Below are 25108 nucleotides of genomic sequence, written 5' to 3'. Positions count from 1 at the left end.
CAGATTTTAGCTCTGGACAATCCTGGCAACAGCAGACTATGAGCAGAGTCAAGCTAACTAATCAAGTCCAGAAAACTCCTAGAATGCCATTAATAACTAGAGTTTATAATTCACAGGACATATTCCATGCCAGGACAAAGTGATATAATCTCAGTAGGGAAATGATAGCTGTATTAGCCTTTGAAGCCTCAACTACAATAGTAGTTGAATATCCTTTAATAAAATGCAGTAACCTTGCATAAAGTCAGAAAGCTCCAATAGGAATATTTGCTATATCCCCATTCTGTCATAAAAGCAGCAACTGTATACTGACCTAATGAAGTTCCTACTTTTAAATACAAGGAGCTATCTGTGTTAAGATTAGTGAAATAGAGGACATCAAGTATAAGCAGGAAGAAAGTACAAGGGCATCAGATGAATAGTAATAATGACTAATATTTAATAAAATCTTTTAATATACCATGCATTGAACCGAGTTCTTCACATTGATTATCTCATTTGATGCTTACAAAAATTCAGTAAAGTACATAGATTATTAATCTCATTTTATAGGGGAAACCATTGGATTCATAGATGGTTAAGTAATTCGTACTGGGCCACACAGCTTCTGAGTAGGACTCAGAATCTGAATCCAGGCCTTGACTGACAGATACAGTGTTCTAAGAGAAGAGAAGGTAAATTGGCAAACTAATTTTGAGCACAAAGGCATTTGCTTGCTCTTTATCTCACCAACAAAGATTGCCCTTCCTACCTTTAACGCCTTGGTACCCATGGTGAATCCTGTCTGCAACATGCCATCTGCTATGCCCAGGCGGTCCATGTTCAGGAGGAAAGGAGTCACCAAAGTCACATAGGTGGCTCCTGACCATTTCTTGAGAAAATTTAGAGCCCATTTTTCAGTGGATCCACCAACATTATCAAGGATAAAATCAAACCTGGAGACAGAAAGTCAAATCAAAACATCTTTGTTAGCTCTTCACTAGGCTCTGATACATCTATTTCACCATTATCCACTGTCGACAGATTTTATTGCAGTGACAGCTTATAAATTGTGGCTCCCTATGCATGTAGCACAGGGGCAGCTATTTATGGAAGATGACTCCCACTCAATCAGTAACTTTTTTCCAAGGTAAATTTTGCGCTGGCCGGAGGTGCTGTCCTTGGGCTTTTTTTTTTTTGCCAGTACCAGGGTTTGAGCTCAGTCCTGGGGCCTGAGCACTATCCTTGGGCTACCTCAAGGACTAATGCTCTACCACTTGAGCCACAGCACCACTTCAGGCTTTTTCTATATGTGGTATCAAGGAATCGAACTGGGGTCTTCATGTAAACTAGGCAAGCACTCTTACCACTAGACCAAACTCCCATCCCTTGCATTTTATTATAATTATTATTATTATTATTATTATTTTTGCTAGTCCCGGGACTTGAATTCAGGGCCTGAGCACTGTCCTTGGGCTTTCTCAAGGCTACAGCTCTACCATTTGAGCCACAGCACCATTTCTGGCTTTGTGATACCAAGGAATTGAATCCAAGTCTTTGTGAATGCTAGGCAAGCACTCTACCATTAGGCCAAACTCCCAGCCCCTTTAGGGCTTTATTTTGCTCAAGGCTAATGTTCTACCACTTGAGCAACAGCTCCACTTCTGAAAGCGATTTTTTCTTGCGGTAAAAATCATAGTATTTTCTAAAACTTTGGAAACAACTTAAACTCAGTGGTAAAGCTCAGGTGCACAGAAAAGGTTCTCATACCAAAAAAGTAGGAAATCCTAAATAATCAATAGAGGAACTAAGAAAATGGCAAAGGTATCCACTCAATGCATTCAACGTATACTTTGGTGCAAATGAATACTTGAAAGAAAAGAATACGTTTTTGCTTATAAGATAGATTTGTTTTTATTCCTTCCTCAGCCAGAAATGCTTGTAGAAGTAGCCTTGTTACCTTTTGGAGTGTTCTATGTTTTAATTTCATGTATGGAATAAGGATGATATAAGAAGAGAGGTTAATGCCCTCCTCTTGCTCTTCAATTCTGTTCTAACATGCCAAAAGATCCATCATAATGGAATCCAGAGGATCTGAGAGATATTCATATCCTTAAATCTAACCTAAAACAGCTATAATCACTGTATTCTACTTAAAACAAATAACAGCCCTCTAAAGATCTTAAATACTTGTTTGAAAACAAATACCTATTTTGAGAGAGAGAATAAATTAAGCAAATCCATTGATTGAGTAAAACTTATTCCCATCTAAATTCATCAGGATGATGTCAAACATCAAAGCTTCTAAGATAGGCTTCTGCCATCTTCATTAACCTTGAGTCTTTAAGAGAGTTTTGTTTTTTTGTTTTGGGTTGGTTGTGGAGCTTGAACTCTGGGCCTAGGCACTGTCCCTGAGCTGTTCACCTCAAGGCTAGCTCTATAACACTTGAGCCACAGTGCTACTTCTAGTTTTCTGGTGGTTAATTGGAAATAAGAGTCTCACAGACTTTCATGCCCAGGCTGGCTTTGAACTTCAATCCTCAGATCTCAGCCTCCTGAGTAGCTATGATTTCAGGTGTGAGCCACCACACCCAGCTTCATTTTCAATTTTTGTTGATTATTTATCTTTTGGGGGGGGGGTCATGAGGCTTGAACTCGGTCTTGGTGCTGTTTCTGAGCTCTTCAGCTCAAGGCTAGCACCGTACCCTAGAGCCAAGCCCTACTTCCCATTTTTCTAGAGGTTAACTGGAGATAAGCACCTCAGGTCCTTTTGTGCCCTGGCTGGCTTTGAACCTCAATCCTCTGATCGCAGCCTCCCGAGTAGCTAGGATTACAGGCAAGAGCCACAAGAGCTTAGCTCAAAGAAGCAACTTTTTTTTTTTTTTTTTTTGCCGGTCTTGGTCTTGGGGCTTGAACTCAGGGCCTGGGCACTGTCCTTGGGCTTTTTCAAGGCTAGCACTATGCGACTTGGGCCACAGCACCACTTCCAGCTTTTTCTGGCTATGTGATACCAAGGAATTGAACCCAGGGCTTCATGCATGCTAGGCAAGCACCCTACCACTAGGGCACACTCTTGGACCCATCAAAGAGGCATTTTTAAAGCACTCCACCTATAACAACCTTCTTTCCAATCACTTACTTTTCCTCCTTTCTTGCATCAATGTTTCTCAGAATACTAAAAACTAAAACTTCCCAACTAGAATGTAAGCTCCATCACAGCAAGGAAGTGTCTTGTTCACCGCTATTCCAAGATTTAGGATAGGACTGGCAAGGGTAGATGCTAAATAGTGAAAGGAATGATGACTCAGCTGGCTCATGCTGTACTACACTGGAGTTGGTGGATTGTCCAAGAGTAGGCATTGTCAGAGATGAGCTCCTCCCTGCACTCTTTTGAAAAAATATAATTTGTTTTTAGTATGGCGTTGTACAAAGAGGTTATATTTCCTAACTCAGGTACTGAATACAATTCTTTTTGTACAATGTCACTCTTTCCTTCACTTTCCTCCAGTATTAGCCCTCATCCCTCTACAGAGTTGCACAGTTCAAATTTGTTTGTTCACCCTTCCTCCCTCCATTTCTGCCCCCTCACTCACCCTCCCCTAGAAAAACAAAGACAAAAACAAAACGTCCAAAAGTAAAAACAAACACCAAAAATAGAACATGCTTTCATTTCCTGGAATTCATTTTTTTTCTTTTTTTAAATTAAAGAATGTCTCAACATTGATTTTACATCATATTTCAAATGTCATATTTAACAAACAAGTATTCAAGAATTCCTGGAATTCATTTTGATAAATAATATTTTAAATGCTCAGTGGTGTTAACACCTTTGGGTTTGCCTTTCCGTCAGTTTGTGTGTGAATGGCTAGAAGCTTTTATATAATTATCGTGTCCAGTTGTATTTTCGATCTAGCTTCCACATATGAGAGACTATATACCCCGTCTCTCTGAGCATAGCTTGCCTCACATAACATGATTTGTTCTAGGTCCACTCAATTCCCTGCAAATGATATACTACTGTGTAAAGTTCCCTTGTGTATAGGTAGCACTTTTTTTTTAATCCATTCATCCATTGTAGGGTATCTGGGCCGTTTCTATAACTTGACTATTATGAATAGTACAGAAATGAACGTGGGTGCACAGTGTCTTTACTGTGTCCTGAACTGTAATGTTCTGGGTAGGTACCTCAGAGTGTTATGGGTAGGTCATAGGGATCTCTCGTCTTTCAACCTATCGAAATAATCTACTCAACATGGGCAAGAATAAGTGGGTTTTGAAAAAATATTTGTTTTTGCCAGTGGTGGGGCTTGAACTCTGGGCCTGGGCGCTGTCCCTGAACTCTTCAGTTCAAGGCTCTACCACTTGAGCCATGGCACCACTTTGGGTTTGCTGGTGGGTAATTGTAGGTAAGAGTCTCACAGACTTATGTGCCTGAGCTGGTTTTGAACCATGATCCTCAGATCTCTCAGCCTCCTGAGTAGCTAGAGTTTTGTGTGTGGAGGTGGGGGGCCATGGGGCTTGAATTTGGCCTGGGTGCTGTCCCTGAGCTCTACAACTCAAGGCTACCACCCTACCCCTGGGCCTGGGCATTGTCCCCGTGCTCTTCCGCTCAAGGCTACTGGCCCTACCCTTGAGCTAAGCCCCATTTCCCATTTTCTAGAGGTTAACTGGAGATAAGAATCTCAGGTCCTTTTGTGCCCAGGCTGGTTTTGAACCTTGATCCTCAGATCTCAGCCTCCTGAGTAGCTAGGATTACAGGTGTGAGCCACCACGCTGGGCTGAGTAGCTAGGTTTTTATAGGCATGAGCCACCGGTGCCTGGCCAAACAATTTTTTTAATTAAAATATATTTTTTTAAAGGAAGATCTTTGAAATCACGCCAGTAAAACAGTCTCTTGGTTTGGGTTCTGTCATGCCAATGAAAATCAGATTAATAAAGGAATCATGGTCTGGAGCAACAGAGCTTAAGAAAATCTGCCCCTCTCACTGCTTCAGGCCAAACCACAGCCTAGTGAGCATTCAGACACACTGAGGACATGGGGTGCTCTCTCTCTCTCTCTCTAGCATTTACCCTTACATTGCTTCTCTTAGGTTCTTATAACTCCAAAACACTGGAGCTGTGTTTGGTGTCAATCACATGGTTTTAAGAACTACTCTACTCCTCCTGTGTGACATACACCAGAGAAGCAGCACTTCCAATTTTACCTGCAGATCTTTACAAACCAGCAATACATGTTAATAAAGTTATCTTAAAAATAAGCAAAAGAAGTTGAACCTGTAATCCTAGCTTCCTGGGGCTGAGATGTAAGGATCACAGTTGAAAGCCAGCCTTCACAGGAAAGTCTAGTTATTCCAACTAACTACCAAAAAGCCAGCAGCAGAAGTAAAGCTATGGCTCAATTGATACAGCAAAAAAGCTAAGGGGGACAAGCCCCTAGGTCCTAAGATCAAGCCCCAGGACCAGAAGAAAAATAAAATTAGAAAAAGATCAGATAAAGTAGCTTCTTCAGTAAATACCATAGTATGTTAATGTACCTTAACTCGAAGGCATATTTTCAGACTGTTTCCTTTTGAAAATTTTTATTGTTATTATGAAGGTGATGAACAGAGGGGTTATAGTTACATTAAGTCAGGTAGAGAGTGCATTTCTTTCTTGATAATGTCACTCCTTCCCTTGTACTCTTATATTTTCAGATACTTTTCAAAGATCTCCTTTCAACATAATTGAAAAGCCACCAAACCACCTGACACCTACATTATCAACTGCCCTGGTGTGTACTTCAAATGGGAGCATTGCTAGTTCTTGCTATTTTTTTCTTTGGTAACAGTACTGGGGCTCAAACTCACTAGACAAGCATTTACTATATAAGTGCTCTGCCTCTTGAGTCAAGCCACCAGACTTTGTTGCTATTTTAGTTCTTTTTAGAGAAAGTCTCACATTTATTATTTCTAGGCCAGCCTGAACTAGAATCATTTCATTTACATTTCCATAGTAGCTAGGATCACAGGCCACAGACTACCATAGCCAGCTTTTCCTTGGTATCTATGAGGTTTTCGACAGCTTTTGATCCATACTGGCCTTGAACTACAATCTTCCTAATCTCAGCCTCCCATATAACTAAGAGAAAGAAAAGGCACAAGCCAATGTGCCCAGCAGGAGTGTTATTCTAATACATACGGTTTTAAGGCTTTCAACTGCTCTTCTACCCTTCCACACTTGTAATCAATGACATCATCTGCCCCCAGCTTCTTTACAAGTTCACTGGCATCTTGAGAGCAAACTGCTGTCACATGAGCACCCCAAGCCTTCATTATCTGATGAAAAAAGGAATCAAACAGAAAAACAGATTATTTTTAAGTTACTGACATATATTAATTTTTCTCTACGACATTTTAAGTACTTTGTCCTATTGAGAACTATAGGAAGCCTTTGAAACTAGTAAAAGTGACTAAATGTTTGTTTAGAAAGAAAAACAGATTTTGTTTTCCATAAGAGAATCAGGTGTCTCTGTGGCATTTAGGGTTGTTTTGTTTTGTTTTGTTTTTGTCAGTTATGGGACTTGAACTCTTGGTGCTGTCCCTGAGCTCCTCGGCTCAAGGCTACTGTCCTACCCCTTGAGTTATAGTGCCACTTCCTTGTTTTGTTTTTTTTTTTATAGTACTGAAGATTGAATTCCTTTGCCAGGCAAGGCCTCTTACCACTTGAACCAAGCCTCCTGACCATAGCAGGAAGTTTTAATCAATCCATTTCAAGAAGGATCAGTGCCTTATCAGAAAAGACAGATAACTACTAATCTGTTTTCTGTATTTGTGGGTTTATCTACTCTGGAATATGAGATAAATAAAATAGTATGTGACCTTTTATTTCTGGCAGTTTTTTGCTTAGCATATATATATATATATTTTTTTTAATTTTACTTATTTTGGCAGTACCAAATTGAGGACCTCACACCTACTAGTCAGGCATTGTACCTCTTTAACCATGGCTCCTACCCTTTTTCAAGTTGGTTATTTCCAAGGTAGATTCATGTTATGACCTTGCCAGCCTGGAGTGTGATCCTCCCCCAAGCCACTGCGAGGACAGGTGTGCACCGCTTCACCTAGCTGGCTTCACCTAGCTGTCGCTTGAGACAGAGTCTCACGAAACGCAAGTGGTCTCCTCATCTCCATCCCTAAGGAGCTAATTCTACAGGATTCACCCATCATTCCTATCTACGTAGCATAATGTTTTTAAGATTCGTTTAGCTTTTGTTGAATGTCATAATTCCATTTTTTTTTTTTTTTGTGGGTAATGGGGCTTGAACTAGGCCTGTGAGCTGTCCCTGAGTTCTTCAGCTCAAGGCTACCACCCAACCCTCAAGGGGTAGGCTCAAGCCAAGCCCCCACTTTCCTGTTTTCTAGCAGTTAATTGGAGATAAGAGTCTCAGATCCTTTTGTGCCGGGCTGGCTTTGAACCTTGATCCTCAGATCCCAGCCTCCTGAGTAGCTAGGATTACAGGCATGAGCCACTGTGCCCAGCTAATTCCATTCTTTTTATAGAGAATAATTTTCTATAAGTACATAGCACATTTTGTTTATCCAACTATCAGTTCATACCATAGCTAGTTCTATTTTTCACTATCATGAGTAATGCAGGTTTGAACATTAGTGTGCTAGTTTTTGTTTGAATGAATGCTTACCACTTTAAGAAAACAACACACTATCTTCATGTCAGCTACAGTATTTTATGGTCCCTCAGCAATGTATGAGGGACCTCAAATATCCCAAAGGGTCATGTGTGAAATGGTTAGTTCTCAGTTGGGAGGGGGTAGTAATTTCAATAGTAAAAAGTTTCAGGTCATTGGGGGCATACCCTTAAAGAGGATCACAGGACTCTAGTAATCCCTCTCCCTCTTCCCTTCCCTCCTCATGTCCTGGCAATGAGGTGAAACATTTTTTTCAGATGTTGCTGCCACAATGTGCTGTCTTACCATAGTACATCATGACCAAAAGCAAGACAGCAGGCAATCGTGGGCTCAAATCTCCAAACTATGATCCAAAATAAACCTTTTCTCTTTATAAGCTGAGTAAGTACAATGAACTCATGAACCATTTGTATATATTCTTTCTTTAAAAATTCTATTTTGGCTAAGTCCCAGTGATTGTAAATAGAGATTCCCTTCTTGAACACTCGTTTGTTAAACCTGTCATTTAAAATATGATGTAAAAATCAATGTTAATAAAGAAAAAAATTCTATTTTGGGGACATTGCACTATTACTTGGCTTTTTACTCAAGACTGGTACTCTACCCCTTAAGCCCCACCTCAACTTTCTGCCAATGATCTTCCTTTCAAGGAGTTCTCCATATACCCAGCATACATATTAAACTACTAGAAAGATTACTACTTCTTTATTAGAATATGCTCATTCTAGAAAAGCAAGTTGAAATTAGTTTTCCTTCAGCTTTGAAGGAAACATATTTTATAGCATGTTAATCTATAAAATCAAAATTTAGAAGATTAAAAATTTGTCTTACCTGTATTGCGAAAGTACCAACTCCACCTGAAGCACCCAAGATTAAAACACTGCAATACAAAAGAAACCACTGGATAAATAAAATGTTTGAAAATTACAACTTACTCAGGGAGAGTTTCCAAAGCAAACAGACTTACTCAGTTCCCTAAGATTACATCACACAAAGACTTCTGCTTTGGGTTCACTAAGGAGCTGTCAAGTATATAACATCAGATAGTCTATGAAATTTTATGAAGAAAACTAAATATCAACAAAACTATAAGTGTTTTTAGTAGCTGGTATGGTATTCTGGATTATCTGCTTTAAAATTTCTGTAGGCTAGAGTTACTACAGCTTTTTCTGCAAGGGGGATATTTGGGGCCTTTAAAATGTACTAGACTTAGCTTTTGCCCCCCCTCCCGAAAAATCATATTCCTGACCACATTCCTGTCCTGCTCAGACCTTTTGATATGCAAAGCTTATCAAATGGCAATAATCTTATCCTTGCTGTGATCCTGTTAAAAGTATTTAATTAAATGAGCCCTAGCAGCACATGCATCCGGGCTCCAGGACCTTCACAGGGCTGCTCATGCTGCTCCTTGAGACCCACCAACCAACTGATTGCTTATCCCAAAGGTGGGACAGGAGAAGGGAGGAGGTAAAGGGGATAGGGAGTGAGAGGAGAGGGATATATTATGAGTATATAATAGATTAAATGTCACAATGAAATTCCCCCTGTGCAACTAATATACACTAGTAAAAAAATAATAATAATCAGGGGCTGGGAGTTTGGCCTAGTGGTAAGGTGCTTGCCTAGCATGCATGAAGACCCAGGTTCGATTCCTCAGTACCACATATGTAGAAAAAAGCTGGAAATGGTCTATGGCCTTGAGAAAGCCCAAGGACAACGCTCAGGCCCTGAGTTCAAGCCCCAGGACTGTAAAAAAAAATATATATATCATCTAATCATGGCAACTCTCTACTTTTCTTCTATTTCCTGAAAGTAATTCTCCTCCTCAGAGACCCTAGTCTCTTCACCCTTCCCAACAACCTCTACACATAGGTCCTGTTCCTCCAGATCTAAAATGCCTTTAGTACCTGGTCCCTTGAAGGACCAAGTATCAGTTTTCCTCCATAATATTCTGACATAATCCAGAATCTGATAACTACATCACACATTTGGCATTTGGTGTGCTATGAATTTGTACATACATCCTGCATTCCAAGTGATTCTGCAAGTATTTAAAGAAAGAGACCTCCCATTAATGTCCTATTCTGGCCATACTGTCCTGGATGTAGCAGATGCCTGAACAATGTCTCCTGACCTTAAAACCAATCTCAAGACATCCTATGATCAGGTCAACAGTCTGCTACCACCTTAAGTGAGGGGATTATCTAGGTGTTACAAACACTACACTGAAGTTTCTTCCAGTAAAAAAAAACAAACAAGCAAACAAAAAAACCTTGAAATTTCTCAATTTCTTCTGAAAAGGCTATATGGGAAGGATATCAGCCACTTATGGGCCCAACTGTCAGATATTCTTCTGACCTCATAATTGCCTGTTCAGCTCTTCTCCATTACTCAAAGCAGCCTCATTTCCTCAAATGAAAAAGCAGTTTTATTATTCACGGAAGGCTTGGACAGCAGAGGCAGAGGGTGAGCAACATCAGCTGCAGTTCCTCATGTTGTCACCTGATGGCGCCCCTAAAGTGCAAAAGAATCAATGAGGCCCACTCAAGGCTGTCAGCTTGTTAAAAAGCTCAGAGGACATTCTCCATCCTGTAAACTTTGTTATATTTTGTGCAGGGTCAGCCAGGGCCCATATTTTTTTTCCTTTCCAAATAAACTAAGTCCCTAAAAGGACAGCAGACAAAATAAATGTTCAAGTCACAGCATTAGGCTGAATGGTCTGAAGACCTGTGGCTAAATTATATTTGTACTCTTCAAAGTACTTGGGTGCTAAGGAGAAACATGGCTCTTGTTTACCTCAGAGTGGCTCTTCATTTATGGAATATGTTTCACCTAGCTTGCTGTAATTTTACTGGTTACACTATACACGCAAACTCTTGTTAAAGTACATGCCTACTTGGTTCAGTGAAGAAAGGTGTGCTGTATTTTGGTTATATAGGAGATATATATATATATATATATATATATGGTTATTACAGGAAAATGTGGTCCTAAAACTACACTTGAAAGAAGCACTGTAATTCAAAGTTGACATGACTTTTAATCACATACCTCTTTGACTTCCTCGTGCATATGGAGAGCTTTCTTTGGAATGAAGGGGGATTGCACTAGTGACAGATACAGAAAATATGGGGAAAGCTTGAGTAATTATTATACCACTCTGCCTTCTTAAGTCCTGAATTCTAACCTGCTCATCATTTCTGTCTCATATCTGACTTGTCCCTAAATGATAGAGTATTAAAGCAATTGTCTCCTTCTCCATGACAAAGACCATTTGTTATTTAGTATGTGTACCTAAGATCAGTTTTCAGTATTTCAATTTTATGAAGCAGGTCATCTACTGCCTTACAAATAAATATATATAAATATGTGCAATGAATTACAAAACAGCAGAAGAAACAGAGGGAGAGAATCATCTTTCAAATTTCTGTATTCTGGCTTGGCCCCAGAAGTCTTTGAATAGGAGGGCTGGGTAATTAGAAACTTGGGAAGTCTCAGTTCTCTCACTAATGGAATCTCTATGTCTCAGATACACCTATGAAATGATGATCACAGAGGTATACTCTGGGAATATAATGAAAAACAATTGGTGCTTTCAAGCAACTTACAGTTCAGTTCTCCACCTTTCTACCATAGAAGTACACAGCCTTCCTGATTACCTCTAGACTGCATACTTGTGGAGGGGAAAGAGATCAAATCACAAAATTAGTGTTAAATCCTAATGGCTTAGAAACAAAGATGATTTTTTTAAAATATGGTTCAATCTTCTTTAAGAAATTAAGATAAACAAAGTGCTAGTGGCTCATGTCTGTAATCCTAGCTACTTAGGAGGCTGAGGACTGAGCTTTGAAGCCAGCTAAAACAAGAAAGTCCATAAGATTCTTATCTCCAACTAACTACCTCCCCAAAGCCGGAAGTACAGAAATGGTTCAAGTGGTAGAACACCAGCCTTGAGCAGGGTCAGCACCCAGGCTCTGAGTTCAAGCCAGTAGCTTATGCCTGTAATCCTTGCTATTTAGGAAGCTAAGATCTGAAGATCAAAGTTCACAGCCAGCCCAGGAAGGAAAATCCTTGAGATTTCATAGAAGGGTGAGTGAAAAAATAAACACATAAACAACAACAACAAAAACAATAAACCCAAGCAAGAGACCTGTATTCAAGCCCCATTACTGGTGGAGGGGAAACAGAATCAGATAAAGAGAGAGAAGCTGAAAATATATCTCACTTTTTAGCTTCACATACTGTTTTTTAAATCTGAGGGAAAAGAAGGGTGAAAGATTAGTATCTTTAACACACTATGCTGTTTACTCCCTATAGTGAATAAGAAACTTAATTTGAATAAGAAGAATACTAGAGCTATAAAACAAATCAATTGAATGTGATCAAATTGCCTTGATTTGTGTTTTCTTCTAAGCCTCTGTAATTCATGCTGACATTTCCTAATTTACAGGGGAGTTCACGTGTGAATTAGACATTTGGATTTTAAACACATTTTTCCCGTGAAAACAAAGCTATTTATACATCTTGGCAAGGTGCCCAGGGTAGCTGTTTATAAAGGTTTAGCTAATGCATAATAGACCCAGAACTTCATACATGGGATAACAATGGTTCTATTATTTGAGATGTATTCAGAATCTCAACCAGGGCTACTAGACTGTATCCCAAATGGGACAGGCAGTGGGAATTGCCCCAAATCAATAGTTCCTTCAATCTTGTACATATGAAAAGCGACAGAGGAAGAGTGGAAGTGTAGCTCAATGCACATGTGTTTGCCTCAAATGCACAAGAAAGTACCTAGGTTTGATCCCTAGCACTAAAAGAAACAAAAAAAAGATGGAGGGCTGGAATGCCTATAAGGTTAATAATAACAGTGTATGAAAGAGAGAAGTAGCATGGTCAGAGAACTATATTTACAAAGAACCAAAGAAGCTGAAATTTCAGGCCTTTCCCTTACACACAGAGCTCTGGAAGGAACTGGGCAGCAGTATACTGGTATGGGCACATGTTTCTGTAAAATCCGCAAAATTAAGTCATGCCAATTACAAGTAGTTGAGATTGCACTTTTTCCATTCCTACACTTCCTCCATCATACTTCCCCTAGTTCCAGGTGATACTAGATTTAGCTAAAAAGTTAAATTTAGAGAAGGAGTCTCTTCCTACCCACAGATTCATTTTCTGTGATTTCAGTTACCTACAGTAAGATGCAGCCCACAGAGATTAAATGTAAACTCACAGACAATAATTTACAAATTTTAAATAACTTTTATTATACTATGTGTTATAATTGTTCTATTTTATTATTCATTGTTAATCTTCTATTGTGCCTATTTTATTACTTAAAATTCATTATAAGTTTGTATGTACAGGAAAAGATAATATACATACAATTCTATACTATCAGGCAGCCACTAGTGGTCTTGGAAGATATCCCTTCAGAGATAAAAGAGGACTACTGTACATTTGCTTTAGGTTAAGTGGGAAAAGCTGATGTAGTTCACCGTCATTCTGCCAGATTCAGTTATTGCCAGCTGTTCTGGTTTAAGATTTCCTTCTAAGAATATCCCAACTGCTCACCAAATCAACTCACCAAAACATGACATTTTATTAAAGGTAAAACTGAGTGCCACTGCACCTAGTACTGGATTCTGTGGATACTAAAGGACAAACAAGGTTAATTTTAACAAGATTGGTGATGTGCAGAACCAGAAATTGGTCTACAAAAAATTCTTCCAATTAAGACAAGCAAAAACTTCTAATACATCCCAATAGGGAAGACATTAACAACAAACTACTTAATAAGGCTTGTTAATTAAAATCTAATTGTATTTTAAGCTTATTCACTACAAATTTGAAATGCCTTGCAATCATATACAAAAGAAAACTTACAGCTCATATACAAAAGAAATTTGAGAAGAGATTGTTCCAAAGTTGACAGCAATTCTAAATTTTACATGGCATGAACAATGGAGAATTATGCAGTAGAAGAGGACAGAGCAGGTTTTACAACAACTCTCAAGTTTGGGCTTAAAGTAAATAATAATTAACTGACATTAGGAATACAGAGGAGAGTCCAGGTACTAGTGACAGGACTTAGTAGAAAATCAGGTAATCAAGGAATTGAGGCCTATACAGCTTGCAAGATAAATTGATAAACCAAAACCTGCCTGCAAATTAAATGGGGGCAAGAGGCTACAAAAGAACAAGGAAGAAGGACTAAAAAGAATAAGGAAGCAAAGACAGGACACTAAATCTTTGGTGCCAGGACCTTATAGGAAACAAAAGAGAGACCCAGTAATCAGAAAGCCATCTTCAAGGACTCCCAGTTCTCCCTATTCAATCCACGGCCAATCTCTGTAACACTCAAGATAAGGCAAGATGACTGACATGGGCTGACATGCTGTTATCCCGTGGCATGCCTATGTCTTTCTCTCCCATGTAAGCTCTTCTAATAAACTTTCCTATCACCTTTACAGTGGCCTCCTCTCCCTTGAATTCTCTTGTCAGACTCAAGATGAAATAAGGACACTGGGTCTAACTGGTGCTCTCTTGGTAAGATGGTGGATGATAGAAAATTGGGTCTAACTGGCACCATCTTGTCTTCTTGGTAGATGAAGGTGAAGTCCCACCCCCTGGTGATGGGAGTGCCTGAATTCCTAGAGGCAGAGGCAGGGACTTGGACAAGAGGTTACTGCACTTGCCAGTCCTGTGCCATGAACTCCTAAGACTCTCACTCTAGAGCTTCCTGTGACACTGCCCTCTGCCCATGACCCTATTTAGGCTTGGACCAGCTCAGCTGCCATTTTGTGCCATGCTATTTGGCACCATGCCTCATGTCTCCTGACAGTCTTTAAGTCACCATGGCAACCCTTTTCAGTTCTCCATTAGAGTTGATCAGGTTTGTTGACAATGTTTGTCTGGTCTTTCTATCCTTTACTACCCTTGTGGCTCTGTTTTAAGCAGCATTAAGTGTATTAGAGGTTGCAAATTTTGGGGGACATGTGTCTACTCACAGTCATTGGCTTTATAAAAAAGAATCTTAATTTGACTGCTCAAAAATGTAGCTGCTCTGTATCTCATGATCAAATTTCCATAAAACAAAGAACTGAGGTCAATTTAGCTGTCCCAAATTTCTGATAACATAATAGTGCCTTGCCAGGAAAGTTAGAGATTACATATGTCTTCTTTTGATGCAGTTAGTCTTGTTTTTCACAAGTTGAGTTTGAGATACAAAGGAAATGGCTTGCCAGGTGCTGGTACCTCATGCTTGTAATCCTATTTACTCAGGAGGCTGACATCTGAGGGTCAAGGCTTAAAGCCAGGGCAGGAAAGTCCATGAGACTCTTATCTCCAATTAACCACCAGAAAACCAGAAGTGGCACTGTGGTTCAAAGTGGTATATTATATGGTGGGAAATCAGAGAAGCCACATTTTGAGAGGTTGACTCTAGGAGTTTTTATTAAAAGGGTAGTGATTGCATGGGGGACTCTTGTCTCAAGACCAGCAGCCAGCAAATATACTTAACACAGTTAGGAAACTAAGCCATAAAGGCCAGAGAAGAAAGAAAGAACAAAAAAATGACACCAACAAACCAATTCAGCTCCAATGGATCACTGAATTGGGACACCATGGTGACAACAGAACAGTCAAGGGACAGAGCTACATGGCATGGCATTAAGGCACCTGATCTGGTCAGGGCCTAAAGAGGGTCAAGGGTCAGGTCAGAGATAGGGTCACAGAAAACTCCCAGTGGTCAAGATGGCACCAGCCAGACCCCAACTCTCTATTTCAGTAGAGTGCTAGCCTTGAGCAGAAAAGCTCAGGGACAACACCCAGGCCTTAATTTCAAGGCCCACAACTGATAAGGAAAAGAAAAAAAAAAATGGAAACAGCTAACTGGTACTCAGTAGAAAAGTTTAGGGTTAGAAATACAGATGTCTATTCAGCTCAGAAATGCACAAGAAAATATGCTAACATCATCTGACCTATTGACCTCCAGTTTCACAAATGAAATACGATCTCCCATGAAAGAGCAAACACTATGCATGTGGAAGACTGAAAAAGCTACAACCTGCAGGGCATGGTGGCTCACGCCTGTAATCCTAGCTACTCAAGAAGCTAAGATCTGAGTGCCAGTCTGGACACTAAAGTCCGAAAACTGGAAGTGGCACTGTGGTTCAAAGGGTAGGACGGTAGCCTTAAGCTGAAGAGCTCAGAGACAGTGCCCAAGTCCAGAGTTTAAGCCTCATGACCAACAGAGAAAAAGAGGAAGGAAGGAAGGAAGGAAGGAAGGAAGGAAGGAAGGGAGGGAGGGAGGGAGGGAGGGAGGGAGGGAGGGAGGGAGGGAGGGAGGGAGGGAGGAAGGAAGGAAGGAAGGAAGGAAGGAAGGAAGGAAGGAAGGAAGGAAGGAAGGAAGGAAGGAGAAATAAGTGTAAGTTAGCAAAATCTAAATCGAGCCTGGGAGTAGATCAGCTAGTCCTGGGCGATGGAGAGGAAGGATGGAGTGGAACACTGGAAATACAATATATTTAAGGGACAGGAAGAAAATAGTAGTTTACAGATATTACAAGAATAACCCAAATGCCAAGAGGGAAGTTAAGAGAAATCTAGTGTCCCTAAAGACACACAAACAGTGAGTTTTAAGGCGGTGGTCAGCCATGCCAGCTGCCTCAGATAGACCATATTAGACTAAGGAATTCAATGTGTCATTAAGTTTGGGCACTTAGTTATCTCTGACAGCTACAGTTGAAAGGCAAGGTTTGGGAGCTAGATTACAGAGCAGTGTGAGTAAAGAAGTTCTAGGCCTTACAAAAGACAGTCCCTTAATCCATAAAAGACAATTGACGTGAGTGAAGTTTCCACAAATCCCTCACAGAACTTCAGGGTTTCAACAAGGGGCTCAAAGTAAGGGGAGCTTCATTTGCATTGCGCTGACCAGGCTAGTGCCTCAACCCTCTTCTCCACAATCCCACAGTTACAATACTAGAGGACTGGGTTCTTTATTCTTCCGCAGTGCCTGGAACCATACAACCCAGGCACATGCAGACGAAACCCAAAGTCTAGAGAGGTGGCAGGAGCGGAGTGCAGAGAGCCACGTGGGTGGTAAGGTGAAGCATAAGCAGTGAAGACATGGGAAAGAAGGAAGTTGGTAGAATTAGTAGGCCATCATTTTAATTTCAAGAGATGCTATGCTTACTGGTGTCAGATCTCAGCCTCCTGAGCAGCTAGGATTATAGGCCAGATTGAGCCACTAGCACCTGGCTTACTCAGAATCTTAATTTGCACTTAAATGAAAAATTCCTAATGTGATAAACCCTATTTTGAAAAATGAAGCTGAAAAGTACTCCTGTTCATTGCATTGAGTTTCAAGCGTATAAAATTTTAAAGTCAAATTTATTTTGTGGAAGAGAAATTGCTCCATTTCTATAATGTGTGTCAGACAAGTATAAATTTCCCCGCAAAAGATGAAGTTCAGGCAAAGGACCCTCAGATTATATCAAATTTTAAAAGTTTAAAGTTTTTTTTTTAAATAGGCTCTTATTCATCTTGAAACCTCTAAGTTATCTGTGTGTTCCTACAAATAAATCATGAAGAAAGCATGGACAGGTTGCTAACAAAGGAATAATTTTACTTGATGTTTGTAGTAATACCAAAGCATGACGAAATTGACAATATTACAAACAACCCATGGTTGGTAATTTTTAGTAAACTGGCATTTCTAGGAACACCAAGTACCTAGCACTGTGGTTCAAATGTCTGCAGTGTTTGGGTCCCACCATTCTATTTAAGATGTTGAGAGCTCCCCCTAAGGTACAGAAGGTATTTAGGATATGTGGGTATGCCTATGTAGGGCATGAATAAGGCTAGTCCCCTTACAAGAGACCCCAAAGAGCAGCCCCTCTCAGAGTGTGAGAAAAGTAAGAAGGCTCTGTCTGGCCATCACCATACACCAAATATACTGGTGTCTAGATCCTGGACTTTCAACATCCATAACTGTAAGAAATAATGTGTTATCTGTAAGTCACCAGTTTATGATATCTACTTAGAGCAGGTTGAAGGGATCCAGACATCAGGCTCTCTCCTACTGCTCACAACATATAATCCTCCTGGTCACTATACACACAAGGAGGATACAGTCCATGACGTGAATTACTGAGACTCTACAATGGATCTCACTCTAGTATGGATCTCACTCTAGATCAGTGAACACATTCGCCACCACTACCACCAACACAATATAGAATAGCATTATGAGGTATGATACTCTCCATTTCTCTAAGTTCCCCTCACAGTCTACAGCATCCTACAATTGGTAATTCAGAGGAAACTTCAGAAACCATAAATAGCACATGGTTACTTAATGGCAGACTGGAGAGTAGGATCTAGAGTTCCAATTTCCCAGCTGTAGGTCATTATTGCTTACACAGACAATAACAGTGTACTGAAGAAGTAACTACGAAGCCAACAATAAACTAAGGGCACATACTGTGAGTCCAGTGGAAAAATAGCCAGTTCTTTGTCTCTAAGTTGTTTTCTACAGTATTCTAAAAGTATATCCAGAGAGTCCTGAACTCCAGAGAATTCTCTAACCATCGTTGTTCTTACAATCATGCTGGTACATGTTTTTAAGGGGGGAAAACTCCAAAGCAATAAAATAGTGATGTCACTGCAGGATCTACAATACCAATAATAAAAGTCTAAAACTATGAGCTGAGATTTTTTTTGGCAAGGTGATTAACTACAGCAGACCATTAGAAAAAAAATGTGATCCATAAATTTAATGTAAACAAAGTATTTAACCAAAATGGCAACTTCACAAATGATACTCCACAAAAGCTTAAAATTAAACAGAAGTGACCTTTAGAATAAACATTGGTCTTGAATTCTAAGATAAATGGCCACACCTCATTAGATGAATAGTCTTCACAATGCTTTCAGAAATAATGCTTGAACTTGCAATGAAGTCTATGCTTTATTGCTCCACAATTATGTGTAAAGTGCAATCTTTTTGTATTTTTATAATACACACTTTAGCTGCATAATCTTTAGTAATAAAAAGGAATGATGGCCAGGCACAGGTGGCTCATGCCTGTAATCCAAGCTACTCAGGAGGCTGAGATCATAGAATCACAGATAAAAGCCAGGACATGCAAGAAAGCTATGGTTCAAATGGTAGAGCACTAGCCTTAAGCCAAAAAAAAAAAAAAAAAAAGCTCAAGGATAGCAACAGGAACAGCACATGCACATGCATGTGTGCGCGCGCACACACACACACACAAAAAGAAAAAAAGGATTGTTATTTTAGTTTATTATAATTTGGCTTATGGCTCTCCCCTTCATTACAATCACTAAGTGGTTGTACAATGTACATAGTTTTCTCATTAAACCCTGAAAGTATCAATTTTCTCTATAATGAGTACATTATATTCTGACCAATATTAGGGGCTAATATTTATAGGGAGCTTCCCATATGCCACACCTTTGCCACCAGCTTTACTGTGTTCTCATTTAATCTTTAAAACACAAACTAAAAAAAATTCAACTAAGTCAACCAGCTAGAAAGTGGCAGAACCTAAACCCAAATTCAATTACAATACTTCCTCTTAGCCACAGGTGTACATTCCAAAACTCCAGCAATGCCTACACTGAAGATAGTACCTGTATCCATGATATTGCTCTCTATACATACAGACCTAGATAAAAGTTGAATTGACAAATTGCTCAAGTAAAGCATTAACAGGACATAACTACATGATATACTGTAAGAAAAGTTTTGCAAATGTGCATGTACTCTTTCTCTCTCAAAACATCTTACCATAGTGTACTCAGCCTTTGAGACCATGGCTAACCACAGGTATAGAAACCTATGTGAAAATACAGAAAGTGAAACCACTAGTGGGGGAGGACTGGACACCAGAGATATTTCTGGATAGTATGCTGTTTCTAACTCAGATAAGCATACATTCAAGTCATAGAACACCAGAGCTGACTGAGAGGGTATCAAGGATTGAGCCGATGTTTTGTGGGCCTTTTATATCTCATTTTCAGAGAAATATATAAACATAAGAGTAATTCCTGGTTAGTTAAAAAAAATTCATCTCAACATCATTCTTCAGAAAGTACATAGAGGCCGGGCGCAGTGGTTCACACCTGTAATCCTAGCTACTCAGGAGGCTGAGATCTGAGGATCTCGGTTCAAAACCAACCCAGGCACTAAAGTCTGTGAGACTCTTATCTCCAATTAACCACTAGAAAACTGGAAGTGGCTCTGTGGCTCAAGGAATAGGGAAGTAGCCTTGAGTTGAAGAGCTCAGGGACAGCACCCAGGCCCAGGGGTAGGGTGGAAGTCTTTAGCTGAAGAGCACAGGGACAGTGCCCAAGCCAGGAGCTCAAGTCCCACAACCAACAAAAAAAAGTGGATAGAGTGACCTCCTCAAGATTCACATGTAAACTTTTACATTGTTACAGACAGTTCACACAGTCCATCTTACTCTTCTAGAATCCCCAATTTGATTGGGCTAATTGGAGTGTAATTGAAAGTGCAATTGTTTCAAATATTAGCATAACTCTGCTTCTAAAGATCTGCTCTTAAGAACTAACAAAAGAAAAAAAGGAAGGGATAGCTGCCACCACTGATACACTTACCGTTTTCCTACACAATTCTTGTCATTCAGGCCACCAACCTTGTTTATGGCAGACCAGGCTGTGAGGGCTACGTATGGCAGAGAGGCAGCTTGAGTATGAGTAAGGGATTTGGGCTTGTGAGAAACCTAGATTTGAAGACAACAGTCAGAAATAAGGGATTTGCAAATCTATAAATGCAATTAGCATGTCGTAGGAGTTCAATTATCCTCAGACATAAATATAACAGTCTTGGGGCCGGGAGTTTGGCCTAGTGGTTGAGTGCTTGCCTAGCATGCACGAAGACCCGGGTTCGATTCCTCGGTACCACATACATAGAAAAAAGCCAGAAGTGGTGCTGAGGCTCAAGTGGTAGAGCTCTAGCCTTGAGAAAGTCCAAGGACAGTGCTCAGGCCCTGAGCTCAAGGCCCGGACTGGCTAAATAAATAAATAAATAAATAAATAAAACAGTCTTCCAAAGTTCAGTGTTTCTTGTACAGTGTATTTCAAGATTGTTTCTAAAGAATATTCTCCAAAACTGGTTGCCAATGGCTCATGCCTATAACCCTAGCTACTTAGGAGTCTGACATCTGAAGATCACAGTTCAAAGCTAGCCTGGGCAGAAAAGTCTGTGAGACTCTTATCTCTACTTAACCACTGGTCTCTGACAGCTTTGAGTGAAAAAAGCTTGGGGACAGCAGCCAGGCCCTTGAGCTCATGCCCACAACCTGAGGGGAAGGGGAAATATTCAGGTACTGTACTATTTTGTAGACTACATTATTAGTTACTGCACTGTTTATAAAAATCGATTATATGTAATAATACCATTAGCCCTATCCTCAGACAGACATGTAGTTAGACTTTGAACTCTCATAAACACATTCCAATTTATTTATTTATTTATTTTTGCCAGTCGTGGGCTTGAGCTCAGGGTCTGAGCACTGTCCTTGGACATTCTCAAGGTTAGAGCTCTACCACTTGAGCCTCAGCACCATTTCTGGCTTTTTTCTATGTATGTGGTACCGAGGAATCGAACCCGGGTCTTCGTGCATGCTAGGCAAGCACTCTACCACTAGGCCAAACTCCGGCCCTCCAATTTATTTTTGCAATTGACTGCTTCCTTCACTTTCATTTTCTGGAAAGTAAACTTCCTAAAGCCTTCTACAATCTTACTAACACTCTTTATCTTCTTCCAAGACCTCTTCAGTAGCCAGTTTCCTCAATGCTAGCCCCTTTCTATTCAAAAGCAAGTGCTCTATCACTTGAGCTTTGTCCCTGGTCAGAATATATCTGATAGCACTTTTTCTTTGTTCCTGGTTTTGTTTTTGCATTACTGAGGCATCCTCTACATGTGAGCTAGGTTCCCAGAAGTTTGGGTTGGTTTTCTTCTTCTTCTTCTTCTTCCTCTTCCTCTCCCTCCTCCTCCTCCTCCTTCTTTTTCTCTATCCCTGAGATTTCTCAAGGCTAGCACTCTACCACCTGAAAAGCAGCACCATTTCCAGCTTTTTCTGTGTATGTGGTACTGAGGAATCAAACCCAGAGCTTCCTGCATGCTAGGTAAGCACTCTACCAGTAGGTCAAACTCCCTGCCCAATTCCCAGTTTTTGTTGAGATACAACTTCAATTTTCCCAAGCTGTTCTCAACTCTCCATCCTCCTGTCTCTGCTTCCTGAATAGCTTGTGTTAATTATTGGCCTGCAACATCATGCTGGGTTTAGGCTTCTGTGTTTAAAGTAATTCAAATCAATTTGACACTTCCATGCCTAAACATGATGAATCTATACTGTCCCTTGGCATTCTGGTTCCACTGTTTATGTGAGGCAGAGTTAGGAAGCCAGCAGTATTCTAGACCTCATACCACATCCCCACTACGGTAGGCAAAGACAACTGTTCTGATAAGCAGTGCTACTGAGTCACATTAAATCCTTATTTAATCTTTCAAAAACTCATTTGGTTCAGCTTCCTCAAAACTTACCATAAACACAAACTTGACCTAAAAATAAGCAATCATTTCTGAGATATCTGTCAGTGTTTTTTAGACTTTCTAATGGCATTTCAGCAAAGACGACGAGTTACCTCATTCCCACTGACAACAACAAATTCTGAGAAAGTGCCTTGTTTCCAAGGAGGAACTGCAGCCCAGACCTGAAACACACAGACATACAGCCTCATTAAAGGAACAGGAATGTGATGACCAAAGGTAAGTATGAAGGTGCACCTAATGCATATTCTCTGTGAACAATATACAAAAAGAATGAGCAGGCTGGGAATTTGGTCTAGTGGTAGAGTGCTTGCCTAGCATGCACAAAGACCCAAGTTCGATTCCTACATACCACATACATAGAAAAAAACGGAAGTAGTGTTGTGGCTCAAGTTACTGGTAGAGATCTAACCCTGAGAAAGTCCAAGGGCACTGCTCAGGCCCTGAGTACAAACTCTGGGACTGGCAAAAAAAAAAAAAAAAAAAAAAAAAAAAGAATTAGCTCCACATGATAAAAACAAATTATGAGTTTGCATTGATCAGGTGAAACTACACTGAAAGCAGACAACATACCTGAAAGTGCCAGTAAGATCTGGTCTTTGAGATTTGAATCCTGGCTCAACCACTGCTTAGCTCTAGAACTTTTTATAGCATGGCTTCTTCATCTGTGTGCTAAGCTGAGTGCCATCCACCTCACAAGGATTAGCTATTTATGTGAAGCAACCAAAATACTATTCTTATGAGCTCACTAAAATCTCTTGTCATAAATGTTCAAAGTGACAAGTAAAAGGAACTTACAACAAACTTTAGCTATTTTAAGAACATCTAATCTACAGGTAGAAGCTGTCACTTAAAGGACCTTCCAAAAAAAGTTCTAATTCTATTTTTAAAGAGTTTTGCTGTTTGTTAGTAGTACCTGGGCTTGAACTCAGGGTCTTTGACTTGCAAAAAGATGCTCTACCACTTAAGCCATGTCTCCAGTCATTTTTTACTTCAGTTATTGTTTTTTGTGTGTGGGGGGGAGTTGGTTCCTATTTTTTTTGCCAGTCCTGAGCCTTGAACTCAGGGCCTAAGCACTGTCCTTGGGCTTTCTCAAAGCTAGAGCTCTACCACTTGAGCCACAGCACCACTTCTGGCTTTTTTATGCATATGGTACCAAGGACTCAAACCCGGGTCTTCATGGATGCTGGGCAAGCACTCTACTAGTAGGCCAAACTCCTGGCCCAGTGTTTTGTTTTGTTTTTACAAGAGCTGACTTGAAGACCACAATCCTAACTGTGCCATTATGCAGACACAGACACAGACACAGACACAGACACACACACACACACACACACAGACACACACACTTGTTGGGTAAGATGGTGTCTCCTCTTCATCATTGCCTCCCAATTTTAAGACCCACACAATCTTGTGATTCTTACACATTCCACTTAGAAAAATCAAGTTTTCTAATAACAGTCAGGCTACTTTTAATTATTTGAAAAACTACTAATGGCAAAATCAAGAGTACTTGACTAAGGCTTAGGCCATTAACTGAAAAGAAGAAAACTAGTCAGTGGTATAGACATACTTCCCAAAGAGAAAGGAGAACATTTGCACATTTAGAATGAGGAATAAAAAATAAGAAATAAGGAGTAAAAGGTTTAACGCACCTCATCTCCAGGCTTGAAGTACTTCACATCTAGTCCACATTCCATCACCTCACCAGAGACATCCCGACCCAGAGTCAGGGGAAACTCCTGTCCTCTGGTTTTTAAATGTAAAGGATCACGCTTCATATTCAAAGCTGTTGCTCCATAGCCACCTACAAACCACAAATGAGCCATTTACTACAAAAGTAAGATCAATATGATTTTAAAACAACTACAGGACACAGGCCAAGAATGATGTGAGCATCTTAAGATGTATATTATAAATGGATTAACATTTCATAACTTTTTGACACCATACAAGAAAGCATAAAAACAACAGGACTTTTTATTCAAAGAAAATCACTTGGACAGTCACAATCACTTATAAACTGAAGCTACAATTGCTTTAAATCCAGGTGAAACAGATGTGTAAACTGTCCAGAACTTTTAGTGATGTTGAGCTGAAATAAAGTTCAGTAATATATTGTTTGCCTAGTATGCCTGAGGTCCTGGGCTCAATTCCTAGCACCATAAATAAATACTAACAAAAACTTTGCCTTCTAAAGATAGCTCTTGGGGCCGGGAGTTTGGCCTAGTGGTTAAAGTGCTTGCCTAGCATGCATGAAGACCCAGGTTCGATTCCTCGGTACCACATACATAGAAAAAAAAAAAGCCAGAAGTGGTGCTGAGGCTCAAGTGGCAGAGCTCTAGCCTTGAGAAAGTCCAAGGACAGTGCTCAGGCCCTGAGCTCAAGCCCACGACTGGCAAAATAAATAAATAAATAAATAAATAAAGAAAGAAAGAAAGAAAGAAAGAAAGAAAGAAAGATAGCTCTTTATTATTTTATTAATTGGTAAACTCTTTATTTTTATTTTTTGTTATCTAGCCCAGGCTGGCCTTGAACTTAATCTTCTTTCTCCCATCTCTGAGTTCATAATTATAGGTTGTACCACCAGCCACTGACCCTCACCCACCACGAACCCCCCCCCCATATGCATGTGTGTGCCTGGGGCTTGAACTCAGATCCTGGGTACTGATCCCAAGCTTCTTTTTTCCCCTCAAGGCTAGCATTCTACCACTTGAGCCACAGCACTACTTCCGATTTTTTGGTTGTTAATTGGAGCTGCTCCAGTTAGTTCCAAAGCACAATCTCCAAATGTCAGCTGCTAGCTAGAGTAGCTAGCATTGCAGGCTGAGTAGCTAGAATTGCAG

At 40.1% G+C, this 25108-nt stretch overlaps 1 protein-coding gene across 1 annotated transcript in view; it reads right to left on the bottom strand.

Annotated features, from left to right (window-relative positions):
• Window positions 1-25108, bottom strand: part of Rtn4ip1 (reticulon 4 interacting protein 1) — a 48190-nt gene that overhangs the window by 14673 nt on the left and 8409 nt on the right. The window contains exons 2-7 of the mRNA XM_090337690.1: window positions 23918-24069; window positions 22358-22426; window positions 20306-20430; window positions 8495-8543; window positions 6157-6293; window positions 752-935 (exon numbers count right to left, since the gene is read on the bottom strand). Coding sequence (XP_090193816.1) covers window positions 752-935; window positions 6157-6293; window positions 8495-8543; window positions 20306-20430; window positions 22358-22426; window positions 23918-24069 — 716 coding nt within the window. The remainder of the gene's footprint in view (window positions 1-751; window positions 936-6156; window positions 6294-8494; window positions 8544-20305; window positions 20431-22357; window positions 22427-23917; window positions 24070-25108) is intronic.

Source organism: Megascapheus bottae, chromosome 8, assembly GCF_031878675.1.
Source record: "Megascapheus bottae isolate mThoBot1 chromosome 8, mThoBot2.hap1, whole genome shotgun sequence".
NCBI classification, from domain to species: Eukaryota; Metazoa; Chordata; class Mammalia; order Rodentia; family Geomyidae; genus Megascapheus; species Megascapheus bottae.
The sequence above is the reverse complement of the archived record's forward strand: the minus strand, read 5'-3'. Positions and strand labels throughout refer to the sequence as shown.